The sequence below is a fragment of the Antechinus flavipes genome, chromosome 5 (assembly GCF_016432865.1).
Source record: "Antechinus flavipes isolate AdamAnt ecotype Samford, QLD, Australia chromosome 5, AdamAnt_v2, whole genome shotgun sequence".
Taxonomy (NCBI): domain Eukaryota; kingdom Metazoa; phylum Chordata; class Mammalia; order Dasyuromorphia; family Dasyuridae; genus Antechinus; species Antechinus flavipes.
This window is the reverse complement of record NC_067402.1, coordinates 104185883-104204510: the sequence shown is the minus strand read 5'-3', so window position 1 is coordinate 104204510 and position 18628 is coordinate 104185883. Positions and strand designations below refer to the sequence as shown.

The 18628-nt window shown below is 37.9% G+C and overlaps 1 protein-coding gene across 1 annotated transcript in view; it reads right to left on the bottom strand.

Annotated features, from left to right (window-relative positions):
- Nucleotides 1-18035, bottom strand: part of KIAA1549 (KIAA1549 ortholog) — a 161804-nt gene extending 143769 nt beyond the window's left edge. The window contains exon 1 of the mRNA XM_051963238.1: nt 17364-18035. Within this exon, the coding sequence (XP_051819198.1) occupies nt 17364-17508 (145 nt within the window). The 5' untranslated portion in view covers nt 17509-18035. The remainder of the gene's footprint in view (nt 1-17363) is intronic.
- Between the last annotated feature and the right edge of the window lie 593 nt (nt 18036-18628).

The window sequence follows — 18628 nt, the reverse complement described above, 5'->3', positions numbered from 1 at the left end:
GTTCATTATCAGCTTCTTTGGGCAGTGATAACTTAATTCAACTATTACCCCAATCCCAACTCACCTTCTACTCCCCAAGTCACCCCTAAATTACACAGGTATCCCTGAAGGAGAACTCTGAACTTAAGGAATAAAGACCTAGAAAAACCCTACCCCTTTTTCATCTTGGGTGGGACAGAGTAAATCACAGAAGATGAGAAAGTATGGTTGGATTATCATCTGAATTTCAGATACATTTACCCTTTTCCAAACCCAACCCACTCCTCTTCCCAACTTCCCAGTATTTGCCAAGGGGATCACCATTCTTTCAGTCAACTAGGTTCTGACTAATTGGTTGTGGTAAAGACAATATCCTAACTTCCACTTCCATGCAAATTAGGTTTATTTTTCCATAAAAAATCATTGAAAGCTAAGCATCTTAGATGGTACAGAAGACTAAAGGTACAACCTGGTGATATCACCACCTGGTCTTCTGGTTGCAAAGCCTTCATCAGCAAATCTAAGACCACGCCAATACTTGGCTAGTGGAACTTGATGGGCAACTCAAGTGAAGCAGTTTCCCCCAGCTGAATTAACTCAAGGAATCCTCAATGCCCATCCTTTCTCCAATCAGTCTAAGTAAATTTCCTTTTATTAACTGTTGAATGACTTATAAGCACCTCACTGTCTTCTAAAATGGAATCTAAGTAACTGGGGCTGGCTTGAAAGAGTCCTTCAGTTCCTCATTTTCCCTCATCCTACATCTATCTATCCTATCAGTTGATAAAACTTACTAATTCTGCCTCCAGCTCTCTCACATCTATCTCCTTCTCTCTCTACACACAGATGCTAACCTAATGCAGGTCCTTATCAGTTCTCATCTGGGTCTCCTAACTGGTCTCTGGACCTCAACTCTCACCCTTCCCTGATCTTTCCATTCCAGGAGCCAAAGCAGTTTTCCTAATGCTCAGGTCTAACCTATTCCCTGACTCAATGAATTCCAATGCTTAGGATCAAATATTATTTTAATTTTACCTCCTCTTTTTAAATTTCCATTTCATGTAAGTTTATATATAAATATATATATAATATGCATATAATTTATTTTAATAAAATATACACATGTGGAGGCATGCTCAAACATCTTTTACTGATAGGGAATAAAAAAGTTTGGAGACTACTACTTGAATACTGGGAACATTGGAAACCAGTAGAGAAGTGTTAATCACAGTGCATGATATATAGGAAGCCCTTAAATGTAGACTGAATAAAATGAAATGAAAAGATCTGATTGGAAGAGATTTAGAGGTATTGGGTCATGTTCCAATGTAGGTTCAATTAGGTCACTCAAGATTCTCCGAATTCATGGGATAGAACCAAAGAAGCTAGTCAGATTTATTTGTTTCAAGGGCATGGGGTTATAATAAAAAGAATTATTGAGAATAGGGCCTGGCAAAGTGGAAGATTCTGGTTGATGGCACAAGAGGAATTGAGATTGCAGAATTAGTTCAACGAACCTAAATTATTTTTACATAATTTTTTTGTTGGTGGAATAAATGTTTGTTTAATTTGTCAGCTATGTCAAAAAGAAATCTCTCAATATTTTTAAGTAAGTCAAACACTTTCCCAAACACAAAACTAAAACTATAGTAAGTTGCTTTTTCTTTTTGGTGGCTTTCAACTGATTCCCCACTCTACCTCCTAACACAGAACCTTAAAAAAAAAAAAAAGTCCCTCTTCCTCTGGTTTATATATCTTTTAACAGTTTGTATCATAAAATTCATGTTGCAGTAACAACTCATTTTATGTTCATCAATATGGTGGGAAACCAATGACCAACTTGGATCACCCACTGGACTATAGTTAGGGGCTATCTGGACACTCCTAGATTTTTGGGAAAGCACCAAAGCCGCTGCCTCCTCTGCTGACATCTCTCTGGTTGCTTTTCCTGATTCCTCTTGAAGCTAGCTCACCTGTTTTTCTTTAGAAGATTTGAAGTTTTTTTCCCTCTGAAAGCTCCCCAAGAGCACTGACATATTCTTTCAAATCATCACCTGGTTTCAAAGTCAGTCCAAGTGTCCAAAAAAGAGAAAAGATTAAAGATTTCATAGTATGCTCCCAGAACAGACCCAAACAAAATAGACAGTAACTCAGAAAGAAACAATGAAGAAACAGCTATATTTAGGCTATCAACTCCCTGTTATTTACTAGAGGCCAGGAGGAGCCCTTCAGATTAATGTGTATTTCTGAATAGAGCCAAGACAAAGAATAAGGAGTTTTAAAGAAGCCAGAATCAAAGGGTCAACATGAAAATATTATCTCCATTTAGTTGACTAACATGCCTTGGGAAAGGTTAACTTGGTGGGGTGTCAAATTAAGCCATGCTTACTAATACAACCTCCAGGTCCTTCAGGACCCCTTCTATCAGTTGGCATCCTTTAAACCCAATGATCTCAGAATTTGATCTCAGGAAGACCCAGGGACTGAGCAAAGGTTTTCAGAAACCTTTTTAAAGGGGGTGGTCCATGAGGTCAAAACTATTTTCTTAATACTAAGACATTTTAATTTCTAGTACAATGAATACTTAAAGATATAATCATGCAAACAAAAACTCTTAATGGGAAGGGGCTCAATGATTTTTTAGTAGTGTAAAGAGATCTGAGACAAAATATTTGAAAACCACTGCTATAGATAAAGCTTCTAAGCCAAGGAAAGAAAATTAAGAGGAGAAAAATCACAGTTATTTTACATGCCAATCATGCATTGTTAATAATATTATATTTTGGCATCAACTCTAACACCTTCCTACACAAATTCTCCAATTATTTATAGGTATAGATATTGGCTTGCTAGTGTTCACATCCTTGTGAGGCAATTTATACTCAGAATCTTGGGACTTAGAGAAGTGTTAGAGATAACCTAATTCAATCCCCAAATTTTACAGATTAGAAAGCTGAGACCCAGAAAGATAAAATCATTTTTCCAATCCCTTAACTAGTTACTAATATTTACAATTCTAGAACCTAAGATTCCTGACATACAAATATGTTCCTTTCCCATTTATGGGGAGGTATAATTATTACCAGTCTATATATGAAGGCTCAGAAAAAGAGAATAAAGTGGCTTACCAGAAATACACCTAGTCAGCACAGGAACTTTTCTCACCTATCAAAAGTTGTACATGAAAGTTTCTCTAGATAGTTCACAGACTGGTCTCCTGTTATTGTGATATGAAAGTATACCTTTGTGTATCAATAATGTGCTTATAACAGTTTTCATTAACACCTTATCCAATGCATTTCATTAATTCAGGTGAATATCCAAACTATGTAAAACAGGAAAAGGTGAGGCAGATGTTCTGAAAGATCTTTTCCCCCACAAAACAAATTTTCAGGACAAAAATATTTTGAGACCAATGAAATAAAATTATACTGCTTTCTTCAGTCATATCACTAGCTTGACTTTGCATCACATATTACTACTACTACTACATTACCAGATTCTAAACAATACATTTCATTTCATGACTTAAAACTTGAAAGTGACTTGTCTGATACGCTGTGCTATTTCAACATTTTGATAAATAATCCTTTCTTCAGCTCCAAGGTTTGTATTATGCCTCAATACTAAGCTTCAGTCAATTAATTAGTAAAACAATTATTCAATCAGTCAAAAAGTATTTAGTAAGTTCTGTGACAGACTAGTTTTTCACCAATGTCTACATTATACAAAAGTAAGTCTTTTTTTTTTTCTTTTACAAATATAAATTTACTCATTACTAAGTCTTTGGGTCTTCGAGTAGTATTTGAATGACTATCAAGATTTTCCTAGGAAAAACTGCTCAGGCAAAGTTTTCTGCTGAGGTACAATATAACTCTAAAATCATACAACAGCTCTAATTAAGCAAGAAAGAAGATGGGCTGCAATGAAATACTTTATTGCCAAAAACTGTGTTGTCAGAGTTAGAAAGAGAATCAAAAATTTTATTTTAAAAAAATGTCAGAACAAAACCAAGCAAGTCATCAAGCATGCAGGTCATTCCTACCTATAAATTCTCTAAGCCTATCATCAAGTCTTTTTTTTTTCTAGTAAAATTATTTATTTTAAATTTACATTGCTTTATGAATCATGTTGGGAGAGAAAAATGAGAGCAAAAGGGAAAAACCATGGGAGAGATTAAAAAAAAAAAACAGAAAAAGAAAGTGAACATAACATGTGTTGATTTAAATTCAATCTCCTTAGTTCTTTTTCTGGATACAGATGGCATTTTCTGTATTGGAATTGCTTTGGATCACTGAACCACTGAGAAGGACCAAGTCTTTCATAGCTGATCATCACACATCTTACCATCAAGATTTGATCAGCTTCAGGAATACTAATTTACTAGTATTGCTCAGTCCTTTTGTCTCTTTCTTCCTCACAACCAACCATGGTATGAATCCTTGGCTCACAATGTAATCCCCAATCACTGCCCTTTTTCTACTGATGTTTGAGGGATCTCAATCTGACTGCCTCCTCAAATTGGACACCATGAACATAGTCACTTCAAAGACTGTCCTCATTAATCCCAAGCCCCAATGACCTTCCATTGGGCCAACATATTACCATCATTACCAACATTTGTGTTCTCTGCTTATCTTCTTACCCTCAAATTCCTAAAAAAAGTAAGAAAACCATAAAATCTGACTCCCTACATACTCAGTTTCGACTGGACCCTGGCTAATGACTGGCAATGCTTTCTTTTTCATAGCAGTATCACATCAGCTGTTCCAGACCTTTTCTTATCTCATGATATGAGCACCATTGAGATCAAAGTCCTATTTCCTTAATTCCCAGATTTATTCATCCCTTTTTGCAGCCTATCTTGCCAGCTTCCTTCCAATCTAAAATGAAAAAAATATTCTTCTCAGCCTCTCAAACTAATTCCTGTACCTACGTTCTTGCTTTCATCTCTTCTAGACCTTTGAGAAACCATTGTGACCCCTTTCCAATATTTTTGATCCCTTCCTCTTAACAGTCCTCTTCTTTCTGCTTTCAAATATTCTGTTTTAAATATATTAAATAAATATTCTATATATTGAAATATATTAACATTAATTTCAACAATTTAATAATAAAATAAACTTATTTTACTATAAATAAATAATAGATTTAATGATTAATATTTTAAAATATTCTATATATTGAAATATATTAAGTAAATATTCTATTCTAGAAAAAAAATTTCACTTGACCCAATAGTTTACTTGACCCTTTAGCCTTCCTCCTTTTCTTCCCAGGTCACCATCCATTTCTCTCCTTTCTCTTATTATAGTTTCTCAAAGAACAGCATTCCAGAGGCAGCTAGATGGCGCAATGGATAGAGCACTGGCACTAGAGTCAGGAGGATCTGAGTTCAAATTTGAATTTAGACACTTAACATTTCCCAGCTGTGTGACCCTGGGCAAGACATAACCCCAACTGCCTAAAACAAACACACACACACACACACACACACACAAATTAGTAAAATAAACAAACAAAAACAGTTTTCCATAAGCTACAACAAGGAAAAGGCTTCTAATATTGATATTTAGTCTTCTTGATTAAGTGACACAATAAATCCTTTAGGGACAGGGGTAAGAAACAGAAATAATCAAATAAAAACCATTCTAACTAACTATTTTGGACAAGCCAGTTTCTTCTCTGGGTTTCAGTTTCTCTATTTGCAAAAAGAAGACTTGACTAGACAATATCTAAAGTTCTTTAGAGCATTAGCTTTATTATTTTGTGATTGATTTATGTCTGCTTACTTCATTTCTCACTATATGATAGTTCTTGACTCATTGGAATCAGACTTCTCCCCTAAATGATCACTGACAAATTTAAAAGCTACTTCTCTGTCTCCATTGTCCTTGACGTCTCAATTTCATTTCATGGTGATGGCCACCATTTCCCAAAATGTTCTTCATCTCTTGGCTTCTACGACAAAATATCACACTAGGATATGTACAGCAACAGAGCAAAAATTTTCCAGAGAAGAAAAGAAAAAGTAAATTTTATAAACTAAGGATTAGGGAGTACAAAATTATTTTTTTTAATCAGAAATAAGCGAAAGATCAAGGGTCTGGAGAGTTAAGCAAGGTCTGACTGATCGGTCAAGTTTTAGAGAAAGAGGTTAAGAGAAAAAATGAGCCCTGAGTCCCAGCAACAGATATCCAATTAAGCAATAGGCCAAGTGTCCCCACTGGTTGCTTTTAAAGGGTGTTTGGTCAGAATAAGCAAGCCGCACCAGAAAAATTCAAATAATAATTAATACTGCAACAGAATGGAAAAACTAACAATAGCTATGAAGAATAGGTTCAGGGTCAGTGGCATAATGGGCAACAATGTGTCAGTAATATCTCAAAAAAGGAAACACATGGATATACTTTGATCGGTAAGACTATGACTTCACCCATTCTGCACTAAAACTGTTTCTTGTATCTGCTTCTGCACTTTCCTGAGGTTTCCATGTGTTTTTAGAAAGTGTTCCGAAGTAATTAGACAAAAGCTAAAAAATCTACAGAAATTCAATGTACAGGGACAAGGAAAAAAAAAAAACAGAATTGTATGCTTATATTAAGATCAGCACGATCAATCATCCACTTTAAATTGGAAAGAAGTCATCAGTCCAACCTGTGGCTGAATAGGAATCCCCTTTCCAACTAACATTTATAATGCACTTTAAGTTTTATAAAGCATTGTACATATGTTATCTCTTTTGTTTCTCCCAAACCAATTGTGAAGTAGGTGCTATTATTATCCACATTTTAGTTGAGGTAACTGAGACACACAAAAATTCAGTAACTTGACCAAGATCACAAAGCGAGTGTCTGAAGCAGACGTGAATTTAGGTCTTCCTGACCAAGTCTAGTATTCTTATCCACTGTATCATCTAACTGCCCTAACAAAGGTCATCCAGTCTCCATTTGCAAACTTCTAGAAATGGGAACTTTATAAGGCAATCCATTCTATTTTTAGATATGTTTAACTTTTTTTTTCTTATATTAAGTTGAAGTTATTTCCTTATATTTAGAAGAAAATTTTACCTACTATTCCTAGTACTTCCTCTGGAGCCAAGGAATATAAATCTCCTTTCTTTCTCTCCCCCAAAAGACAATCACTCCAATTTTTGAAGAGAACAGTCATATTGTTCCCATAAGCTTTTTCTTTGCAAAGTTATTCATGTCTAGTTCCTTCAAATGAGCCCTATGGACTTTGCTTTTCCAGGCCCTTCCCCTTACTGGTTGACAATTCTCTGGTGGACATACTCCAGCTTGTTGATGCCTTGCCTTCACTGTGATGCTCTACTCCTCCAGCTATATTTTGACCAGTGAGACTGTCACTTTTTCCATTCTTATAACTAAAACTATTTCTTGCATCTGCTTCTACAATGTTCTGAGCTTTCTATATGGCTGGAACGCATCCCAAAACAATTTACCTGGAATCTTCAAAAGGGAACAGGTCATTGGTAGCACCTAGTTGAACTGAGTAATGGCAAGGCACAACACCTTCTAATAAACAAATCTGATACCAAGCATCAACTCAGAAATTATGGATGATAAGGACCCAGAACCCAGCTAAAAATGCTGAGCCAGAGCACTGGGATCAAGAAGGACTTTCATACTTTTTATGCTCAGGCTTTTTAGGCAAGAAATTGTATATATCTTCAAGAGTTCTGATAAAGGCCTCATTTCTAAAATATATAGAGAATTGACTCAAATTCATAAGAATTCAAGCCATTCTCCAATTGATAAATGGTCAAAGGATATGAACAGATAATTTTCAGATTGTCTGTTTAGAAAATGAAACCATTTCTAGTCATATGAAAAAGTGCTCTAAATCATTATTGATCAGAGAAATGCAAATTAAGACAACTGTGAGATACCACTACACACCTGTCAGATTGGCTAAGATGACAGGAAAAGATAATGACAGATGTTGGAGGTGATGTGGGAAAACTGGGGCACTAATACATTGTTAGTGGATTGTGAACAGAGCGAACCATTCTGGAGCTATGTCCAAAGAGTTATTAAACTGTGCATACCCTTTGATCCAGCAGTGTTTCTATTGGGCTTATGTCCCAAAGAGATTTTGAAGAAGGGAAAGGGACCCATGTGCAAGAATGTTTATGGCAGCCCTTTTTGTAGTGGCAAGAAACTGGAAACTGAGTGGATGCTCATCAATTGGAGAAGTTACGGTATATGAATGTTATGGAATATTATTGTTCTATAAGAAATGACCAGCAGGATGATTTCAGAGAGGCCTGGAGAGACCTATATGAACTGTTGCTGAGTAAAATGAGCAGAACCAAGAGATCACTGTACTCAGCAACAACAAGATTACACGATGATCAATTCTGATGGATGTGGCTCTCTTCAACAATGAGATGATTCAGACCAGTTCCAATGGTCTTGTGATGAAGAGAGCCATCTACACCCAGAGAGAGGACTGTGGGAACTGATGTGGTTCACAACATAGCATTTTCACTCTTTTTGTTCTTGTTTACATGCATTTTTTCTGGTTTGATTTGATTTTTCTTGTACAGTAAGATAATTGTATAAATTCCTTATATTTAGAAGAAAAATATATACATATATTGGATTTAACACATATTTCTACCATGTTTAACATGTATTGGAGTTCTTGCCATCTAGGAAAGGGGGTGGAGGAAGGGGGAGGAAAATTGGAACACAAGGTTTTGCAAGGGTTAATGTTGAAGAATTATCCATGAATATGTTTTGAAAAATAAAAAGCTTTAACAAAATTTTTTAAAATAAATTTTATGTACCTACCCCTATGGGCAAGAATTGGGTTAAGTGGACAGGGAGACTTGAATCAAAAAATGCAACAGAGAAGTAGATGTAGCTAGGGTAGAAAACTATAGATGTATGCTGGTTCTTTCTGACAGCAACCCTGTCTTCCATTTACTTTTCATCTTTCTCAGCTTCCTTTACCGATTCCTCTTCCTCTTGCTCCTTTGGTCATTTGTCAAGGTTTAGTCATTCACTTATCCATTCAAACGACATTTATTAAATTCCTTCTATGTGCTACTATTTTCCGGAGTAGATACAAAGTTTAGGAAGACATAATCCCTGTCCTCACAGACTTTACATTCTAGTGGGGGGGATGGGAGAGCACAAAATATTTGATAATAACATTAGAGGAGTGAAAAAAGAAAGCCTGTGAGAAGGAAGAAATCAGAAATGGCTTGAAGGAGATGACATTTGAATTGGATTTTAAAGAAAAATGAGAGGGAAAGAGGGTTTTCTAGGCTTAAACAGCATGAGCAAGAGCAAAGGGATGTAGGTTGTATATAGGGGACAAAGCTATAGGAGAAAAAAAAAAGAATCAAAAGTCACCCCAAAGAACTGAACATTAGAAACAAAGTGAATGAGCAATGCCATTGATAGAAAGAATGGAGGAGCAGATTTAAAGGATAAAGCTCAGTTTTGAAATGAGTGAGTTTGAAATGTCTTCTAATACTTGATATAGGATCTAAAGCTCAGAAGTCAGAAATAAATGGAGACTGCTGTATACATTTGGTAGCGAAAGCCATGGGAGTAGAAGAGATTGCAAAAAGAAACAGTGAAAAGAAAAGGGATAAAGACAGTCCCTTGGGGAACATCGAAAGTAAGAAAGATATACACAATGACTACAACAAAGTATTAGGAAAGAACTACCACCAAGAACAAGATTGGCCCTAAAGAAGAAATATAAGAAATCACCTCCCATTTCCTTGCATTGGTGGGGAGATCCACAAAATTAATGTCAGATTTTTTTATCTTGATTATTTTTTGCTGATTTTTTTTCTCTTCCGCTTTTTCCTTTTCTAATTCTTTGTTATGATGGATCTGGTGGGAGCATATGCAGAAGAAGGGGGAAACAAAGGTGATATAAAAACAAAAGATATTTAAAAATCACAAGATAAAAGAAGACGGGAAGAGGACAAAGAGCCAGTTGAGCCAAAAGAATCATTTAGAGAGTAGGAGAAGAAACTGATTCTGAGGTCTCTGAAGCAAAGATAACATAAATAGTGTCCAGAGAATAGTCAACAATATCAAAATATGATAAGGATGAGAGGGATGAGAACTGAAAAAAGGCCCATGGGTTTTACAATTAGCAGTTATTGATGACATTTGAGAAAACAGTGTCAGTATGGTGGCGAAGGCAGAAGCTAAATCTGAAGAATCAAGTTGGTAGTAAGGTGGATGCCTGAGTACTGGCAACTTTTTTCAAGAGATTTAGCAGTGGGGGAGAGAGAATACTTACTAGCTACATGAAGTGGAAGAATCAAGAGAAGGTTATGGCGGAATTAGGACACATGAATATGTTTGTGGGTGGATGAAAAAGTGCTACTGAAGAGATGAGAGAGAAAAATGTTGCAGCATAACACTGGAGAAAGGGATCAAGACCACAGGTAGTCTGCTAAGAAAAGGAAAAGACACCTCTATGATCACAGAAAAGGAGGAAAGAATATATCAATGTGCAGAGAAGTCTTGAGTAATGGAGAAGTATTTAATGATCCTCTCTTCTCTCTTCCCATTTTCTTCCCTGAAAAAAGCCTTCTAGTCTTCATTAATATTTCTGTGCTAATGATTTCTTAATCACTATCACCACTCCTGCTTTTTTTCCAGTTCATTTAAAAAATACTAATGGTTATTTCCACTTGGATGTCTTGCTATTAAATCAAACTCAACATGTCCAAAATCCAAATCATTTTTCCTACCTAAATTCACTAATTTCTCAGTTTCTGTTGATGGCATCACCATTCTGCCAACACCCAGAAAAAAAATTGGGAGTCATCTCTGACTCTCTCCTTTAATCCCAACACCTTGTCAGCCTTCAAAGTTTCTCTTTTTCTACCCTTAGCTCACTGTCATCTCTTAGATTAATATAATAGTCTTCTAACTGGTTTTGCTAACTTCCAGTTCCTTTCTCTTTAATTTATTCTGTACCAAACTGTCCAGAGATCTGCTTTAACTACCATTCTTATTATCTTATCACTTCCACTTCTGAAGAACCTTTAACTCCTTGCTTATTATATCAAATCCAAATTCCTCAGGCTTTCAAACCCATGCTAACACCAACCTGTGCCTTATCCAATTCTATTTCTATTAGTACTTGATATTCAAATGTCTTAATAGATTGGGATTTTTTTTTTTTTGAGGCAATGGGGTTAAGTGGTTTGACCAAGATTACACAGCTAGTTTGAATTTGAACTCAAGTCCTCCTAACTCTATAGCTGGCATTCCGTTCACTTTGCTACCTAACTACTCCTTACATCAGGAATCCTTAATTTTTAGTGTGTCATGGACTCCCTTGGCAGTCTGATGAAACCTGTAGACTTGAAAGAAACACATTTCAGTTACAAGCTAGTGGAAATGATCTTTAAAATATAATAATAAAAATGAAATTTTTCTTACCCAAATTTCTAATTCCCTTATGGGGCTTGTAGAAGCTAAGTTAAGAACCCCTATAAAAGAACAGCAAATTACACCCTTCTATGAATACGATGTGGTTGTTTCCACCTCTATGATTTTATTCATTTTGTTGCTTTTGTTCAGCAAAGCTGCATAATGGCAATAGAACTGGACTTGGAAGGAGAGTACTGGGCTTGAATTTCAACTCTTTTACTGACTACCTGTTTGATCTTGGGAATGGAAAAGAACAAGTACTAATAAGCACTTAATATATGCCTGGCACTCTGCTAAGTTCTTTACAAATATTTCATTCGATAAGTAAATCATTTAACCTATGTGAATCTTGGCTTCTTCATTTGTCAAAGGAGGGGATTAGATAAAATATTCTCTAAAAATCCTTCCCAGAACTTTATTTCAGTTCCCTATTACTTTCTTCAGAAAAAGGAAGGATATATGGTCAGGGCAATGCAAGTCGGGACAGCGTGGATATTAATATGTTAGTATTAACAATAGCAGATGCCATAGAATGCTTAACCTTAGCCCAGAATAAGCCAGAATGCCATAATTCCTGCATTATATGCTCTCCTTGCAAGGCATCAGAATGTCAGGTAACCAAATTTCACATCTGTCCAAGAGCAAACCCGGGAGGCCTTATTACAAAATCATTCTTTCAAAAAAATTTTTAAAAGACAACATAAATGAGAATCCTAAAGTGGATAGTCATGACTTAGATACAAATTAGATCAACCTGAACAACAGCTCTCCCTATCTGGGAAAATCAACCTGGAGTAATGATAATTAGAGTAATTATCTGTCTCTATCACCCAGGGCAGTGATACAAAACCTGTGGCTCTCTAGTCTCAGGAGACATTTAACAATTCCCTACTCAGGTTCTCTTCTTAGGATTAAGTGAGGCATTTCCTGACACTCACTGCAACAGCTGCTCCCAAGAGAAGTGGAGTGGCAATTCAAAATAAAATCCTCCACATCACACCAGTTATACAACTTTCCCCCACCCCCAACGAAACCAAACAAGCAAAAATCTAACACAAAAGACTAGCAAGGGCTCAGAAAAGCAGTCTATCATGGAGGACAAGTTGCTAGGTGGCAGCTACAAGTTAATTTCTCAAGAATTAGTTTAAGTAACTGAGTTTATACTGTCTAAGGTTGTCCTTATGCAGTCTCACATGCTATTAAAACATATAACAGAAATCTAACATAACGTAACATAAATATAACAAATCCACCTAAAATTGTTCATCACAAAGGCCAAATTATACAGAAATAAAAATGTGCCATCTCTACATGTGTTAGGAAATTTTATTTAAATGATGTTCTTTAAATTGCTGATTTTATATTTCCTCAAAGTACTTCTTGAAGCCAAATGCAATCCTAATATAAGACCAATATTGTAATTAATATGTGTATTTTGCTCTGATACCTTTCCAAAGTATGTAAGTGACTCTGGGCTATGTCCAATGGAACATAAACCCTGGCAGTTCCTACTGAGCTGGAAAGGCTTTGAGTACAAAGCCCAGTGATGAATAATTACCCAAGATGAAGAGAATCCTCCCCACATGACTGCAGGTGATTTTTTTCCCCTTGGGCTTACAATTCATAACTACTAGAGGGGCAGTGATAAGTATAAATAAATGGAGTGCTCATATCAATGAACTCAAAAATTATTAAACACTTATACATATCTATATGCCCAAGGTCAAAGAATAACAGTGAGCTGAAATTTGAACACATGTTCTCAGACTAAAAGTTCACTGCTTTGTGAGTATCATAGCAAAATTTCCACTAAATTTCCTAAGCTTGATTCTAAAATAATTATTATGCTGGTATTAATACATTTTTCAAATGACACTAATACAGATTATGAAAAAAAACTTCATTTTAAAAAAGGTGGATTCCCAATGCCCCTTAGGAAGCATTAGAATTCTATCTTTCATCTAGAACTCAAAAATACTAATAGTTTCACATATCAAAACAACACTACAAAACGCTAATTTTAAAGCAAAGAAGTAAATTAGCATTCTGTGGCTGATTCACTAACCATTCCCCTTCTCCAAACATTAATTTAAAGGAAAGATGTAAATTAGCATTCTGTGGCTGATTCATTAAATACTCCCTTCTCCACTCTTCCTCTTTATGTATTGTTTCTCAATCTTTCCTACCTATAGTCACCTCCAAAATCTCATTCAAAGATCCAGAGGGACTTAGAGATCACCTATTCCTATCCCCTCATTTTACAAATCGGGGCATCTTATTAAACCACAAACTCTCTTACCTATTTATCCACTGCTCTTTGGGTTTTGTGTGTGTTGATTCTAATGGTTATCAACCAACTATCGGCCACTAAAGGTCACTAAATTAACTGATTATGCCAGTGTCTATCCTTCTGTTCTTAAACTACTGTTTTGTTTAGTCAATTGCTAGTTGCAATAAATTGCTAGTATCTGTATTAAAGTCCTTATGTATCTAAAACAGTTTTATTTAGCCTTCAATATGATCCATTATACCTGTTTTTACACATTACACAATGGTTGATATTTTTAAAACATGTTTTTGATTTGTTTAACTTTTTAAAAAGTCACTTAAAGAACAAACTATTGGTTTAAAAGTGACAAGATCAATATAATACTGATCTGTTGGTCAACAAATTGGCCAATAACAGGCACTGACAACAAGGACATTAGCAACTTCTCTCTGTGTTTATGGTAAAACAAGAAACATGATCCTAGTGAGTTGTAATGTATCTGGTGAGCATTTCTACCAGTAAAGGAGTAAGGAGAAACACAAATAGCCTGTTTAATGTCTTTAAAATCTACAAAGTACTATCAAATCACATATTATTATATATTATTTCATGTGAATCTCATAGCAACCCTGGATATCATAGCAACAGATATCAATCATATTTTACAGATTAGAAAACCGAAGTCCAACCAGATTACGTGACTGGACCATGGTCACAGTTACAATGAGTCAGAAACAGCATTTGAATCCTGATTTCAAATCAAACCTTCTATCCCAGGGGTTCTTAACCTGGGGGCTGTGAACTTGTTTTAAAATATAAAAATATATGTACACAATAGCTAATGAAATTGGTTTATTTTGTAATACTATTTTATTTTATGCATTTAACAAACTTTATCCTAAGGGTTCCATAGCCTTCACTAGTCAAAAGGGCTTATGATACAAAAAGAAAACAACAACATAAGAGCCTCTGCTCTATACCATGCCACCCACCTCCCTAAATTTTTACTATCCACATATGTGTAGTTATTTTTGTGAATAACTTATGAAGGGAAGGGGGAAAGTGTAAGTAGGGGATATGAGTATGTAGCCATATCAGTCCACTCTTTTATTAAATTAGCTAGCATTCATTGAGCACTTAAGTACCCAATATTGTGTTACCCAATGGGTAAAAAAAGGAAGGATATGAAAAGATTCGTGGTCAAAGGAAACTTAGAACCAATTTGGGGGGGCCACAGGAAAATAACAAACAGGAAACAGTATATAAATACTAAATATTATGGTATTGACTATAAATTCAGTGCAATTCTGTTTGTAGATTCTTATAAGGAAGAACTTTCTTGAATGTATACATACATATATACATATATTTAGTGGTGGAAATAAAAAGTATTAAATATTAGCTATGTCCTTTCTTATAAAACTCTTGATATGAATAATTATTACATACCCCTCAATAACAGAGTATTATCACATTGGCATTAAGAAATAACTTAAAATACTCCAAAATATTAGACTACGTCAGTACCAGGCTGTACTTCTTTGTTGGCAAGAGATGAGAGGAATTCTCTCTTATGCCTTTATGTGTCTCTTCTAAACATTTTTTAAAGTAAACTTTCATAGGGACCCCTTTTTTTGGAGCAGTCAGCTTCTAAATTTAAAAAAAAATCATTGAAAATAGGTTATCATACCAGATTTCTAGACCTGAACAATGGCTACCTTCAGGCTGGTCTGCCATTCCCTAACAACTTCAGATTTCTCATTTTATAAGAAAGTTTGCTCTTGTGAAGCATTCAAACTGCTTTAAAATAAAACAATTCCATTGTTATAGGTTATAGTCCCATTGAGTTAATTTGTCTGTGTGGGACTAAACACGTTCGTGTATGTATATATGTGTGTGTGTGTGTGTATATATATATATATATATATATATATATACACACATACATGAAAAGGACTATTATTTTGCTCTAAAAAAGGATGTGAAGAATTCAGAGAAACAAGGAAAATCTTGCCTGAACTGATACAAAGTGGAGTAGCAGAAACAGAAAAATAATATACACAATGACAACAATGAAAATGGAAAGAAAAAAAACTGACACAGTGTAATCATAATGGCCCAGTTTTGTCCTCAGAGAAAAACTGAAGCATTGAACCTCCTCTCTGCCTTAAATATTCAGGAAGGGAGATATGGATATGGAGTTTTGAACACATTGCCAGAAATTGTCTTCTTTTGGTTAATTTTGTTTTAATGTTTCTTGGATCTTTAAAATTTTTTCTTTGAATGGATGGCTGGGGGCGGGAAGGGCATATTGTAAAATGGGTGATTTTTTTAAAAAAGAAATTAATTTTTTAAAAGTGTATTATATTTAGGTGTATGAAAGGGGCAATGAGACCACCTGTAGAACATAAACAGTCACTTCACTTGTCTGGACTTAAGTTACTTCATCCATAAAATCACAATACTGAACTAGGACTATATAACCTTTAATGCCCCTTTCAGATCTAACACTGGTGTATTATTATATTCTGTCCCTGCGTCTCAAATCGAAGTGTGATAATTACTTTAACCCTTTTCTCTTAAATTTTCCCTCCAAAGCTACCTGGAAGTTCCTTGGCATTGGTTCCATGAAGGATGTAGTTGGAGATACTTTTTATTGGTTTTTTTTTTTTTTTTTTTTTTTTTTTTTGTCCTCTTCTAGGAAGCTGTAATTTCCCATCTATAGTCAGTTACTTCCATCTTTCCAATCCCCCAATACCCTCAAGGGCTGACATCAAAAAGAAAGAGGGGTGGCTATCATTTATCCTAGAAACATTTCTAAACTGTCAGTTCAGAAACCCTGAGTCCAGAAGGGTCAAATAAACACATGAGACAAATAAATTCGTTTCCCTCTCTAACAAAAACCCACCCACATGCTTCTTTATAAAGTATGCCTTTCAATTCCACGCCGATGAAGTTACTAAATTGCTTCTATTATAAAAACAATGCTTACTCCTTTCATGCCCTGACACTTAAAAATCACAATATTTCCGCACTCTATTGTGCTAATAACGCCTCTTCAAAATAAAAGAAATCTCGATTTCTTTCTCTGAAAAGAAAAGAGCCATAACCAGAGAGCTTTCTAAGAAGGCTTCTTGGGCAGGCTGTTCTTTGTGTTCTGTGGCACCGAGGATACAGCTACTCTGTATCTGGGGCTGCAAGAAATTCAACGTAATTATAAGACCGTTTGAAATATACATATTGAACAAGCCCTTTCCCAGCAAAATATCATGAAATATTTTCTATGCCACCATTCATGTGGTCAGGCAATAAATTCCCTGGGTCGTTGTGTCTGTACATTTTGCAGGATAGGCTGGGTATATTCTGCAGTGAAGCCACGAGACCAGAGGACCTGCCCCTTACTCTGGGTTACAAGGGTGGGTGGCTTTGCAGACCTTTGGCAAGACTGCTCAGTATCCGGTTTCTTGGCCGGTTTATTTATTTTTTCGCTGTCTTTTCTCGTTGGGCCCAGGAAGAAGGGTTTGGCAGGGGAGTGCATCCCAGGAAAAGCAACGGGTGGCGTGCCGAATAAAGGAGGGGCGGAGAGGGAACCTGAATGCTAAAGCCCACTGTGAAAAACCAAGGCCTGGTGGCAGCCGTAGCCAGGAGGGTCTCCCGCCCTGCTTCAGGGTCCTTACCTGCAGTGCAGGAGGCCGGCAGGGTCAGCAGCAGCACCATGAGCCCCGCTAACCACAGCACGGGGCGGCGGGCTAGGCGCAGGGAAGGCCCGTGGCCCCCCAGCACCGGCACCCAGGCGATGCAGCCTCGGGTCTTCCCAGCCATGGCAAAGCCCTCGGAAGTTAGCGCCGCGCCCCCGGCATAGCCCACCGAGGACTCCTGGGCCGGCCTCACTCGCGGCACTCCGAGGCGCGCCGGGCGCGCGGAGAAGGATGCTGGCGGGTCACTGGACGCGAGGCAAGGGGGCTGAGAGCCCAGCGCCCGCTCGCCCCGCCGCCGGCCGCTCCTCCCCCTCCGGGAGGCGCAACGCAGCTGTCCGGGCAACGACCAGAGGAGCCTGGCAGAGGCTGAGGTGGGCCAGCGAGCACCACCTCCAGGCCGGCCTGTGCTTCTGCCTCCGGACAGCCGCCCGCCGGCGAGGAAGAGATGCCCGAGCCTGGAAGGGAGGGAGGGAAAGAGGAGAGATGGACTCAGCTGTGACTGCGGCCGCGGCTGTGGCTCCGGCCGCCCTGGCTGCCCCTTCTCAGCTCTCCATCAGCCCGCGCCTCCCGCTTCTCCAGGCGCCCTGGCCAGGGAGCGGCGGGGGCTTGCTTCCCCGCCCCTGTCTGGTCCGGCTCCCCAGGAGACCGGCCCCCGCGGGGACTGCCCGCCTTTCCCAAAGGGGGAGGGAGTGGGTATCCCAGAGCGCGCGCGAGCGCGTGCTCGGAAAAGAAGGGGAGGAAAGGAAGCGGCTGCTGCTAAGGGGACCCCCGATCTTTCACTCGGCGCTCCTGGGCCCCGCCCCCGAAGTCTCCTCCTCCATCAGCTCCCGGGAGGCCCCAGAGCTAGCGGACCCACTGCTGAAGGGAGGGGCGCGCTGGGAGCCGGGTTGGCGTGGGAGAGAAAAAGGAGCTGGGGGTGGGGGTGGCCGAGGAGTTGGCGAAGGGAGGGGAAATCTGTCCAAGGGGGATTTGCGCTGCGGAAAACCCGGCAAGCGAGCACTCCTTGGCTGGAGCGGGAGTCTCAGACTAAGTGGAAGCGATCTCTCTTGGTTCTCTTTTTTCAGAGAAGGTTGATGTTACTCGGTCTGGGGATCCCATCACTGCAGGTCCCTGGGAAGCACTTGGGCCTCGGGAACCCAGGAAAGGGAAGTCAGAAGAGAAAGGGAAGAGCAGAGACAGAGGGAGAAGCGAAGCTCTTTATGGAAGGGAAAGCCATATTGGGGAGAAAGGGGAGGCATGAATAC